The 13,341-nt window shown below is 35.0% G+C and overlaps 1 protein-coding gene across 3 annotated transcripts in view; it reads right to left on the bottom strand.

Moving 5' to 3' along the window:
* LOC111045354 (transmembrane protein 192) overlaps positions 1-13,341 on the bottom strand; it is a 31,743-nt gene that overhangs the window by 3,969 nt on the left and 14,433 nt on the right. Inside the window, exons 1-6 of one of the 3 annotated variants that reach the window (XM_039427220.1) lie at positions 11,127-11,153; positions 8,397-8,507; positions 4,089-4,205; positions 3,544-3,658; positions 2,620-2,781; positions 187-289 (exon numbers count right to left, since the gene is read on the bottom strand). In XM_039427220.1, coding sequence (XP_039283154.1) covers positions 187-289; positions 2,620-2,781; positions 3,544-3,658; positions 4,089-4,205; positions 8,397-8,507; positions 11,127-11,141 — 623 coding nt within the window. In that variant the 5' untranslated portion in view covers positions 11,142-11,153. Of the gene's footprint in view, positions 1-186; positions 290-2,619; positions 2,782-3,543; positions 3,659-4,088; positions 4,206-8,396; positions 8,508-10,043; positions 10,083-11,126; positions 11,154-13,341 lie in introns of those variants that run through there. The other 2 variants (XM_039427219.1, XM_039427218.1) reach the window with 2 other exon arrangements.

The raw sequence follows: 13,341 nt of genomic DNA, 5'->3' as shown, positions 1-13,341 counted from the left end.
GCAGTGCAGAGCGTGGGTTGGAGTGGAGTGGATTAGCGTGGGTCTACTTTGCGGCGGGCAATACTCCAATACTCCACAGCAAATCACTTTCTCCTCGACAAGAAGTGTAACTCATGACTAAAGTTTCTGACTTTCTTTCACATCATCCAATAATGCAATGAGTTTAGGTTCAAAAAATATACTCACTTGAATCCCAATTCGTCAGAAACAAATGTGTGCAGAGGAGCCCAATCACTGGAGATTTCAACATCTGGTAGTCTTCTACCAGAATTGAAATGGTAGACCTTATCTGAAATTAACATGAATAATAATCAATATTATAGAACAAAGAATATCAATGTAACAAAATTCTCAAACGCATAATTTATATACAGTACAAACATTAGATAAAAAACCAATAGTTCTCAAAATATGATGAAAGTTATGCAGAAGAAATAGAATTTGGTCCGCTTTAGTCAAAATAAAAAATTAATAAGTTAAAATAATACGAATAAGTTTGTAGTTCATCTGCAATTAGGCTTGCACATGTCCCTTCTTTGATATGACATTTAGCCGAAGTAATCAAGTATACTAATATGATTATATTATTAAAGTCAATAATTTCTTAATGAAGATCCAAACCAAGACAATGTGGTCGCAGTCATTTTCCCCTCTGCCAAAAAATGGCAGAAGTTGCAAGCTCTTATTCTTATAAAGAAAAAATAAGATGAATTCCTCGAACAGTCATGTTGTAAACATCTTAGAAGAGAGGTGCTGAGGAGTAGGAAGGAAGCGGAAATATTTAGGGAGCACAGTTATCTCAGATTAAAGTAGAAGCTGAACAAGCTGTTTCCAGCTCAGGTAGCCTAGATTCCAATCTAGTGCAAAACGACGGTTGGTCTATCAGTGCCGTTTGCACAGTGACAGTTCAAACTAAATTTCATTTTAAAGTGGATTAAATCCATATTACGTGTCGTCTATTATGATGCCTTTCATTTTGAGTTCAAGACACCAGCTGATTAAATTTAGTTGAATTGAATTGAATTGAATGAAAATTCTTTATTCATCAAAATGCACAAAATACATCTGAACAGTGTCAAATTACAAAAATAATTATTAATATCGTCACAAAATCATCCTTTACACATACAGAAGTCAAAAATTCTGATAAAAACAAGATTCTAAAATTACAGTCAAATTGACATACTCCTGCAAAGAGTATAGAGATAGTCCCACCAAATTCCTTTAATTTTTTTGTAGAAATTCAATCTATGCCTCTCCTCGATCCTTCCAAATCTGGTGTTGTAGCCATGTGTTTCGTTTCTTGATCCTGTTGACGAGCATTTTTTAAAGTACATGACTACGTCAAAAATATATTGCCCATAGATTGTTAAGATTCCAAACTGTGGAAAAACGAGTTTTACTGAGTCTAATCTTTTTAACTTCATTATTATTCTGAGAGCTCTTTTTTGTTGTAATAGTATCTTATCAAGGTTACTCTTGGTTGTACTTCCATAGATAGCAAGTCCGTATGCCAGATGAGAATGTATTAAAGAGTGGTACAGGGATTTCATTGTCTGTATACTGCAGATATCTGTCAATTGCCAGTTGAAGCCAATGTACCTAGAATACATGTATTCTAGGTACCTTGGTTCAAGCTTTACTTTGCAAACGAGCCTCAGTAAGGTAAAAAAGCACTTAGTAGGTGGTTCTGCTGCCGCCACTGGAAATAACAATAAACGTTATAGTCGAATTATTCGAGCTCTGCCGAGCTTGTACATCCTGGAGGCCGTATGTTTCGTACATAGGAACAACAATAAATTAAGAACTGGCGCACATTTCCACCATAATTATGGAACAAGGCATAGGAGAGAGTTGCGAGATGATACGCACAGGACCACTATGTATGAGAGAGGAATAATGAGTGATGGGATTCGACTGTTCAATAAATTACCAGCTACCATAAGAGAACATACAGGACGTAAATTTAGAGTATTGATGAAGGAGCAGCTTCTAACAATTTGTGCATACTCAATTGAAGAGTTTGAAGCACATTATGAGATGAGTTAGGTTGCTCAGTATTATTATGTATATATTTTATGTATTTTTGCTATAAAAAATAATTGAAATAGGACTTGATTTGAATAAATTATCGACATATCCAAATACCCCTTCCGTTGGTTGTAAATCGGACGATTTTTTTTCTTTTTCCTTTTTCCTTCGTCCTGGTACCCCCAGAAGAAGGGAATTTATTACAGAAAATATAACAAAAAAAATGAAAAATACACTTATAAAAATAAATCTTACAAACAAAAAAATGAAGAATAATAAACAAAGCAAGAATGAAAAATGATAAGAAAATTCCTAATAATAATAATAATATAATAATAATAATATAATAATAATAATATAATAATAATAGTAGTAGTAATAATAAATAATAATTCGATATCATCACCAAATCACATATTGTTTGTGCTAAAGCAGTCAGTCGTATTGTACACTTGAAATAAACATTCTCCAAGTTTTAGTTTCAAGTTTCACTATAGTGTTCAATGACTAATTATATAAGTGACTAATATTATAAACGCATAAAGATGGAAATAGTATTAATATTCATTAAATTAAATCGATACTTACACAAATAATTTGCAACGAGAACAATAAGTAGAACTGCTTCAATTGATATCAATGTCAAGACTCCACCCACGGGACTTCTCATCAGAGTCTCACTACAAGCTTTCTCCAGTTCATCTGTAGTCTGATGATACCATGCTACTACAGCCAATAACACTGCATTCCCTGCAAAAATGATTGTACATAATTTACGAATTAGAATATATTTAGAGTAGGATAGGAATACCTTTTCAGCCTGAACAGCTAGTTTTAAAAATCGTACCTACTCGTATCTTAACCACTAATTCAATGTTTCCCTTCAGTTTATTCAATATTGATATCAATTATTACAACGTATATAGAATTACTCAATGATTTCAATCTTCGAATGGTTATATTTTTTGTATAATATGATCTTATTCCTAGTTTAAAATGTTTATTTGTAAATTATTATCTTGAATGGTTTTTTCTTTCCCTATTTTGACTAAGTAAGCGAAACAAAAGACAACTATATAATACCTATTATGCTTTTATTAATTTCAAACTAATAATTATTCATTTGAAAAACTTCGTTTCTTAACAAATTGCCCATGTTTTTCGATTGAATTGTCTAAATCGATGTGACCAAATTGTTCAAATTGTACTCAAAATGATCGATATTTCTCATGAGGTGGAAGTTTAGTTCTTTAAGCAATATGCAGAGTATCCTTTAATGTTTAGCTCTACAGTTGCTTGACAATCATGATTTGTCACAGTCATAATACATAAGAGATTTGAAATTAAACAATATGAAGGTACTTTTCAGAAGTTGATATTTGCTATTTCCAAAGCTAGATTTGACAGGGTTTGCTGTAAAACAAATTCAGGGTTCGTATTTTTTCTTCATTGCCACAATCAATTTTGAGTTGCACTCATCTGATTGCTGTAAAAATATGAATATAAACTTACATAGTGATATGATTTGCAGAGGGAAAGAAGATATTTTCTTCAACTGCTCCGAGAAATCCAAATATCCATTGAGGTAGAGACTGTGGTGGCGCCATTTCAAATAATGATCGAATATCTGCAACAAATATCCGAAAAATCAACTTTTACTTTCAACTACAACAGAATGTCGCCAGAATTGTTCTGTGATTTTACCGCGAAATGAACTATTAAGCTACTGAAGAACGACTCAATTAACTATTAGCAGATATTGCAGATATGGGGGTGCACTCCATTCCACCTCTAGAATTGGAAATAAAATCTGTATAATACCACACTCATTGATACATTGTTAAGGTCACCCCTGTATTAAAATGTATCCTCATATAAATACGACAGAATAGTCTCCTGACGTTTTCGACGATTTATTAAAATAAGTCTATAAGACTTGACGAAGTCTTAGAAGAAGCATCTAATATTATTGTCTGTATTATCAGTGTTGAGCTTTTCACAATTCCATTCATTTATTTTTTCAAGATTCACAAAACAATGATAAGAAAATTACTTACTACTGTTAAAATCCAAAAAGCTGCATGACCGTAAAGGAAGTAGAAGAGTGGTTCACACTGAACTGAATTGGAAGGCCAGTTCACATAGACGGTCACTGCTATTATTTCCAGTATTACCTATTGAACAAATATGGAACTTTATTAAGCTTAGAAATGATCTAAATTACACTTGATCAATCAAGCCTATGTACAACACTTGTATAGAAAGTGCAACAAATCTATCTTGAAAAGAAAGATAACTAAAAGGCAGATTATTTACAAACTGATGAAAGCACAAACTAAAGATATCAATCATCTCAACAAGATTCAAATTCTTTTGAACATAAATTAACTGAAGAGAAAACTTGTATAGGCATGGAAAATATTTTGGATGATCTAAAGTTTACACAAAAAAGCTGAGAAATAGTTATTTAAAAACTCTGACAATTCATTGACTACTCTATACAAGGAATCTCCCCTTATTTTCTGCTCAGTACCTACAAATATGAGATTCTCATAATAAGTATTCAAATTTTACACGTTTTTACAGTGATTGAACATCTGAGGAAGATAAATAATACAAATAATCATGTAATGATTAATAGGAGGAAGATTTAGATTACAAAAAGAGGATTTAGAATATAATTTGGCTCTTGTGCTCAATAAATGACTTAAATTCTTGGCTTAATCAACTCATCAATAGTTGAGACAGAACTTGTCAGTTATTGCCAGTTACATAAATATTTCATGAATCAAATACGGTAGTAATTCAGTAATTAAAGTGGCCGTAGACCAACAATAGTGGCTCAGTAGCCACTAGAAGCCTCTGGTTCGAATCTCGACAGTACATGATATTTTATCAGGATACTCATGTGTTTCGGATGGACACATGAAGTAGTTGGTCCCGACTGTCAAAAAGCAATCGTTATGTCCCGGTAATGTCCCGGAATTGATTAGCTGAAAAATCTGAGACCAAACCTAAACCAGCCAGATCACTCAATATTCATTTATTATTTTATCGAGTTAAGTAACCTACACACAGGGCCAATAGTAGGACAATATTTTCACAAGCTGCCATTGGACATGTCCGGAACTCAAATAAACATGGTAGCTCCAATTCCGTGTTCTGGCGGCAGCTAGTGGACGCTTAGTGGAAGCTGCTATTGTTCCTGTGTGCAGGGTACTTAATTCAGGAGTATCAATGCTTGACCAGCACTTGTTGGACAGATTTCGTCAAGAGAAAATAGAATATGAACTTGGGGTCAGGATGTATATCATAAAAAGTTCAAAAAGCATTGTATCGTGGGTGCAGTGTTGCTGTCGAACTGCAGAAGATGCGAAGCAAAAATATGAAGCCCCATTCAGGACCAATCAAGCAAGTGGATTCGCGCAAGGAGCATTCAACTCAACACATACCTGTTTCTTCCACCGAAATAAAAACTACGAGATTGTCAGCATTCGATAAACCCTTATCATATGCTGATACTAAAAAAAAAGGTCTCGATAAGAAGATGAACAAAAATAATCAAGAGGACGGAGTGCTACAAACTTTACAACTGATACTAACCAAGCTGGAAAAGCAAGAAGCACTATTATCCTCCTTTGAAAAAAGGTTACAGAAACTGGAAAGCAGCACCAACCCGGCTGGGAGCAGAAGGAAGCAATGAACCGCACACTGAAAATTATGACATGGAATGCCAATGGCATTCTCCAGAAGAAGCAAGAACTAGAATTAGTACTCCATAACGACAAAATAGACATCTGCCTTATTTCAGAAACACACATGACAAACCAATCCTATCTCAAAATCAGAGGCTATAGAACATACCATACTACACATCCAAATAATTCAGCAAGGGGAGGTAGTGCAGTAATCGTGAGAGAAACAATACAACACACTGAAGAAAAGGAATACCAAACAGATGAAATTCAAGCTTCTGTTGTATCACTGGAGCTCAAAGGATGCAAAGTGTCATTAGCAGCAATTTATAGCCCTCCAAGACATGCACTAAAACATCGAGACTACGTAGAATTCTTTAAACATCTTGGAAGAAGGTTTATCGTAGGAGGAGACTTCAATGCTAAAAATACCCATTGGGGCTCCAGGATAACCACTACAAAGGGTCGAGAACTGTTTAGTGCAATTCAGCAATTCAAATGTGAAGCAATATCAACTGGAAACCCAACATACTGGCCAACAGACATAGGAAAAATTCCAGATCTCATAGACTTTTTCATCATCAAGGACTTCTCCACAAACTACATCAAAATTGAAGACAGCTGTGACTTGACATCAGATCATTCACCAATTATACTCACATTAAGCGAGAGTGTAATAGAACGAGAACCATCTCCATTTCTCTGCAATAGATACACAAACTGGGAACAATTTAGACTCATACTGGAGGAAAGCATAGATCTCAATGTACAGCTTAGAAGTAAAGATCAGCTTGAAGCAGAAATTGAGAAATTTGTGACCTCCATTCAGCAAGCAGCCTGGGCAAGTACACCAGAAATAAAAAGGAGGACTCAAGGCAACAACTATCCTTCTGAAATAAAAATCTTCTATTACAGAAGAGAAGAGCAAGAAGAAAATGGCAAAACACTAGGGATCCAAGAGACAAGACTGTGCTGAACAATTTATCCCAGCAGCTCAGAAGAGAAATAAAAAATCTAAAAATGAAACATTCTCCAAGTATCTCACTGAGCTGACTAATGAAAAAAGTACTGACTACTCCCTATGGAAAGCTACAAAGTGCATTAAAAAGACTTCAAGCCAAAATGCACCCATTAAAAATGTGGATGGTACGTGGGCTAGAGACAATAAACAAAAATCAGCTAGGTTTGCAAATCATCTGGAGAACATCTTTAAAACTGATGACAGCTATGATGATGATGATGATGAACATCTTCCACATACTGTTCAAGAATCAGCGAGGATCACACCAGTCACTGTAATTGAAGTGGAAAATATGATCAATAGTAGCAGTAGAAGAGTGGTTCACACTGAACTGAATTGGAAGGCCAGTTCACATAGACGGTCACTGCTATTATTTCCAGTATTACCTATTGAACAAATATGGAACTTTATTAAGCTTAGAAATGATCTAAATTACACTTGATCAATCAAGCCTATGTACAACACTTGTATAGAAAGTGAAACAAATCTATCTTGAAAAGAAAGATAACTAAAAGGCAGATTATTTACAAACTGATGAAAGCACAAACTAAAGATATCAATCATCTCAACAAGATTCAAATTCTTTTGAACATAAATTAACTGAAGAGAAAACTTGTATAGGCATGGAAAATATTTTGGATGATCTAAAGTTTACACAAAAAAGCTGAGAAATAGTTATTTTAAAACTCTGACAATTCATTGACTACTCTATACAAGGAATCTCCCCTTATTTTCTGCTCAGTACCTACAAATATGAGATTCTCATAATAAGTATTCAAATGTTACACGTTTTTACAGTGATTGAACATCTGAGGAAGATAAATAATACAAATAATCATGTAATGATTTAATAGGAGGAAGATTTAGATTACAAAAAGAGGATTTAGAATATAATTTGGCTCTTGTGCTCAATAAATGACTTAAATTCTTGGCTTAATCAACTCATCAATAGTTGAGACAGACCTTGTCAGTTATTGCCAGTTACATAAATATTTCATGAATCAAATACGGTAGTAATTCAGTAATTAAAGTGGCCGTAGACCAACAATAGTGGCTCAGTAGCCACTAGAAGCCTCTGGTTCGAATCTCGACAGTACATGATATTTTATCAGGACACTCATGTGTTTCGGATGGACACATGAAGTAGTTGGTCCCGACTGTCAAAAAGCAATCGTTATGTCCCGGTAATGTCCCGGAATTGATTAGCTGAAAAATCTGAGACCAAACCTAAACCAGCCAGATCACTCAATATTCATTTATTTATTTTATCGAGTTAAGTAACCTACACACAGGGCCAATAGTAGGACAATATTTTCACAAGCTGTCATTGGACATGTCCGGAACTCAAATAAACATGGTAGCTCCAATTCCGTGTTCTGGCGGCAGCTAGTGGACGCTTAGTGGAAGCTGCTATTGTTCCTGTGTGCAGGGTACTTAATTCAGGAGTATCAATGCTTGACCAGCACTTGTTGGACAGATTTCGTCAAGAGAAAATAGAATATAAACTTGGGGTCAGGATGTATATCATAAAAAGTTCAAAAAGCATTGTATTGACTCTTCTTTTGGAGAGTAAAGAGGCTTGTTAAGAAAATTTAATCAATGCGCGCCTTCTTCAAACGTTTCCCACCTTTAAGAAAATCTATACAAACCGTTAAGAAAATGTATGAGACTGACACCCAGATGGTTTTGACATAGCCATAATGCTGAGTTGGTGTATTCAACACAGGCTGCAAGTATTCCAGATCGCTATCCATCTGCTCCTATAAAATAGATTATCAATTGCTAGTTCACAACAAAAATCAATAGAACAATACATTGGAATATTTCGTAATATGTGAAAGCGGCAAGTTTGACATATCGATTAGCTTTATTGAAGCATTCATCATAGAAACCAGGGAATAAAAAGACTAGATATTGTCCAACCAAATATTTATTAAAAATCGAGATAGGCCTACATGTTACGCTTGTTAAACAATTATCAATCTCTATTGAACTGTTTACCAGATTGATAATGGTGTAACAATCTCTGGTAAACTGTGAACTAGATATTGTCCAACCACAGACTTATTAAACATTGAGATACCAGTTTCGGTTGTTTTATCATTATTAATGAAGTAACAATATCTGGTAAACTGTTTACCGGAAAAACTACAATTCCAAAAATTTCTCACTTTCACAAGCGAATATCTTGAAAACTATTGGAGATATCATAAACCTCAACTGCACAAAACTTGTGGGAAATTTATCTTTGTATGATTAGTCATATCGGTGGAACGCATTGTTCCCAAGATTAGTATTTAGTATTTATAAGATATAAGCGTGTACAATGAAAAATGTCACTTTTAAAGCACCCTCATTCCTTTAGCACAAGGGGTATTCATGTGGACTTTTGATATGTTCACCTCCTCAACTACACTAAGCAAAGTAAAAAATTATGATTAAAACATTGCCTCCAAATGCCTTTGTCAATTGGTTTATTGTTGCAAAACTGAAGATTTCACACTCAACATTTACTTACTCCTTGGCGCTACAGGCCGATGTGACCCTTGACCTCCTTTACAAAGCCTCTCCATACACTATGACCCTTTGGCCTGCATCTTCCAATTACACACCCCTAGGATCCGCAAATCTCTTTCTACGTCATCAGTCCACCTACTTACCTACTTCACGGTCTGCCCTCCTACGTTCAGTTGAAATTTTTTTCTCGCCACAAACGTTTGGATATTCTGTCCACATGGATTCTAGACAATTGCCCAATCCTACCTGATTTGATGAATCTTACAATATCTTCACTAAGCAAGAAGTCATCAATCTCACAGTTTCTTCTTACTTTCCAAATTCCATTTCCATAAATAGGACCAACAATTTTTCTTATCACTCTTCTTTCGAAAACTCTTAGTTTTGATGCATCAGTGGCAGTAATAACCCAGGCCTCAGATCCATCACAGGCCTCACCAACGCTCTATATAACTTCAGTTTTTTAGCCCTAGATAGGAGCCAAGACTTGAAAAGTTTGATGCTAGCAAAGTAGTATCTATTTCCTGCAGCTATATTTTTTTTATTTCTCGGGAGACATCCCCATCATTAGCCCCCAAAAAGACAAAGTTATGGACCTGTTGAAATCTGTGAGCTCCAATGCCTATCTGTGCCGCTGTCGATACTTTCATGTATTTAGTTTTTGCCTCATTAATATTGAGCTTTATGAGCTAACTGTTTCTCTCTGGAAGGGTGAAAGCTTTCTCTAAAGCTGGGAAGGTTTTTGCTATTATTGCCAAGTCATCAGCATATCCACACACCTGCCAAAGCCTGTTTATTATCATTCCGTCATAATTGATGGCCTTCACTGGTTCATGGAGTGCCAGATTAAAGAGAAGTGCTCACAATGCATCGCCCCACCTTTTCTCTGCCTCACTACAAAACACTCAGCACTAAAAATTGTGGAAGTTTTATGCGCAACAGTCGAAGGGAAAATGCACAAACTTGTTAAATTGTACGTCAAATTGAAGAGAATTTAAAGCTCTATAAACTCAAAATCAGCATGGATTTTTCCATTAATTTTTGAAAAGTTATAGCCTAAAAGCAACAATAGCAAAAAAATGGAGGCAAACGTGTTTTTTCTTGAAATGTCACAGCTTCAAGAGCGGATATCACGAAAACTATAGAAGATATAGAAAAAATTGTGAGATGAATATTGTGGGAAATTAAGTAGAACTCTTCAACTTTGAAGAATGTCTGTAAGACGCATAGTTTTCGAGATATGTGTGATAAACCAAAAAAATGGTAGTTTACATTTGAACCACCTTAGAACAGCGGGTAGGAGTAGGGACTTGTCCCTCTATAAACCTTTGGCTAGTGTGTATATCTGTGTTTAAATTACTTGTTTCTTTCTGACTGTCTATCTGTTGTCTTGCCTAGGATGGCTTTTTATTTCACTTTACTTTTTTCCTTATGAACATGCTCTGGTGGCCTGTCTACGTTAAGAATATAAACCATTATTATTTGATCTCAGAGAAGTTGTTGACAAGTCAAATTATTATAATGTTTAATAGAAGATCTTTAATATAGCGTTAAGACGCCCAAATGAAATATTCCTACTTGATGTGCATGGACAAATGAGATGAATTTGATGCACATTGCAATAATTATAACTTATATATTTTGAAAGGAGTATAATTTCACAACTAGCCCAAATATATTTACATAAATATATACCGTACTATAGTAAATTGATTTACTTTATTATAATTTATAATCTAGTTTATATAAATTACAGTATAATCTAGTTTAAACAATACAATGAAAGAGATGTATTTTTCTCATGAAAGACAGAACAATATTTCTGGGAGGACCAAAGAAGTAAATTGTACCTATAAACTTACATTTATTGACATCATAGTTTCCACAATGATAGGCTAATATCTTTTCAAAATTTACAACATTGTATAATTGAATTATTAAATTATTTTGAAGTAATGAAGAGAGTGTCTAACAATAATATTAGACTAGTGTAATGAATGATAAATTAGACATTACTAATTAGGCTACAGCACTGTATTAGTTTATGACCTAGAATTGAATTCATTTTATCAAGTGCTATATTCTTAAGGCGTTTATTAGAATTTCAGAGACACAAACTAATACATCAGATTTTTGATGCCTGAAACTCACCGGTTCATCAGATTTTGTCCGGTAGACAGATGTTGCGATGAATCGATCATATCTCTGGTTTAGGACAAATGGTTTTGCACTAAATACACAGAAAACTAAGCAAATCAATTTCAATTAAAAATATGAAGCTCATCACAATAACCCAGTTAGGCCTAGTGTGAAATTTCTAGTTGTTCATATAGACCTAAAACACATGTCAGTGTGTCACTATGGGAGTCTCATGTCATATAGGCCTATTTGAGCTCTGAGCTGTGTAGGTTAATCTATTTGTTGAGAAGTCTGGCTAATGTGGTGTCAAATATATATTTATAAGGACAACATACTTTTCATTCTATCATAGCGTCATGTCTTATGTTATTATTTTATGGGACAATTATCTAAATTACCTTCCTCTTCACCAATGCCAGCATTGCCGGATGGGTTGCGTCAATAGTTTAAAATATATCACTTTTCACCTTTATCACATTATTTGCATTATTCACATTATGACAGTACACATGAGACAAGGCCTACCAAGTCGTTTAGAAAATAATCCTGAATGGAATAAAACGGATTTCTCCTAAGCCAACACTTGAGTCTCAGATTGAATGCTGGTTTGTTCAATCTCTTGGCAGCCAATTGAAGATCCGCAAGGCTAATGCAGGAAATGCATCCGCATTATTAACTTTAGTAAATTTCTGGATCATTGTCGAATTCTCTTCCAATCCACAGGTGTAATGAACATCTACAGTTATTATATTTACTTGTGTAATTTACTTGTTAATTTTGAATAGTCAAAGGTCAAGGTCTTTGACAAACGGCGGTATGGCACATCTATGAGACCTTGACCTCTAGTGTCGTGACCATGGAAGTCACTCATCGTGTTAAACTTTTCAAAATTTGCTTGCAAATACACAGCACACAAGTAAATATAATAACTGTAGATGTTCATTACACCTGTGGATTGGAAGAGAGGTCGACAATGATCCAGAAATTCACTAAAGTTAATAATGCGGATGCCCTCTTTTGCAGCTTGAAGACATCTTCACATGCAAAAGCATGATCCCACAGCAGCAGTCCATAGCTCAGGATGCTATGAAAAAGTGCATGGTACACTACCAGCAAGTAAGGCCTGCTCACCAACTGCGTAACTTTCTAAGCAAATAGGTGACTCGTGACAACCTCTTACAGTACATATGGCACTCCCAGGTAAGCTTTGGATCAATGGTGAATCCAAGGATAGACACACTGTGAGGACTGATGACGACGTGACTGCAATTCAGTGTATTGACCAATCTTTGTGTCTTTTCCACATTCAGTAGCAACTGCTGTACCTGGGCCGGTTTGGGCCAGAAGAAATCAATGTGGTATCATCAGCAAACTTCAGTGCCTTACCCTCAAGATCAAGGTCATTGATTGCAATCAAGAATAAAACAGGTCCCAGAACCAAGCCCTGAGGGACACAATGATTTATAGACAGAGCCCTTGAATCCGCACCTCCAATGGATACGACCTGTCTTCGATCCTTCAAGTACGATTTGAGAGCCCGAAGAACAGCATCACCCACACCATATCGTTCGATCTTGCCAATCACTATTTCATGAGATACGCAGTCTAACGCTTTACTCAGGTCACATAATCTCAGTGACAGGCAGTTGGTTCCCTAGAAAGCTTCATGAATATACTCTTGACACGCTCAGAAACTGCTGTCAAGGTTGACCTATTCTTTCTGAAACCATGTTGAACCCAATTCAGCTCACATAAACAAATGTCTTCTCCTAAAAAAAATGATTACAGATTTATCATATTTAGAACACTGCAGGCTAGATGATTCATAGATAATAAAATTTTTAAAATAATAAATCTTACATATAGCCTTTTCTGTTTTGATATACACTAGAACAATCTACACCGATATCAAACAAGAAGCAATGTTCACAATTTTTA

This window comes from Nilaparvata lugens, chromosome 4 (assembly GCF_014356525.2).
Source record: "Nilaparvata lugens isolate BPH chromosome 4, ASM1435652v1, whole genome shotgun sequence".
Classification (NCBI taxonomy): domain Eukaryota; kingdom Metazoa; phylum Arthropoda; class Insecta; order Hemiptera; family Delphacidae; genus Nilaparvata; species Nilaparvata lugens.
Note: the sequence above shows the minus strand (reverse complement) of the source record. Positions and strands in the feature narration are given on the sequence as shown.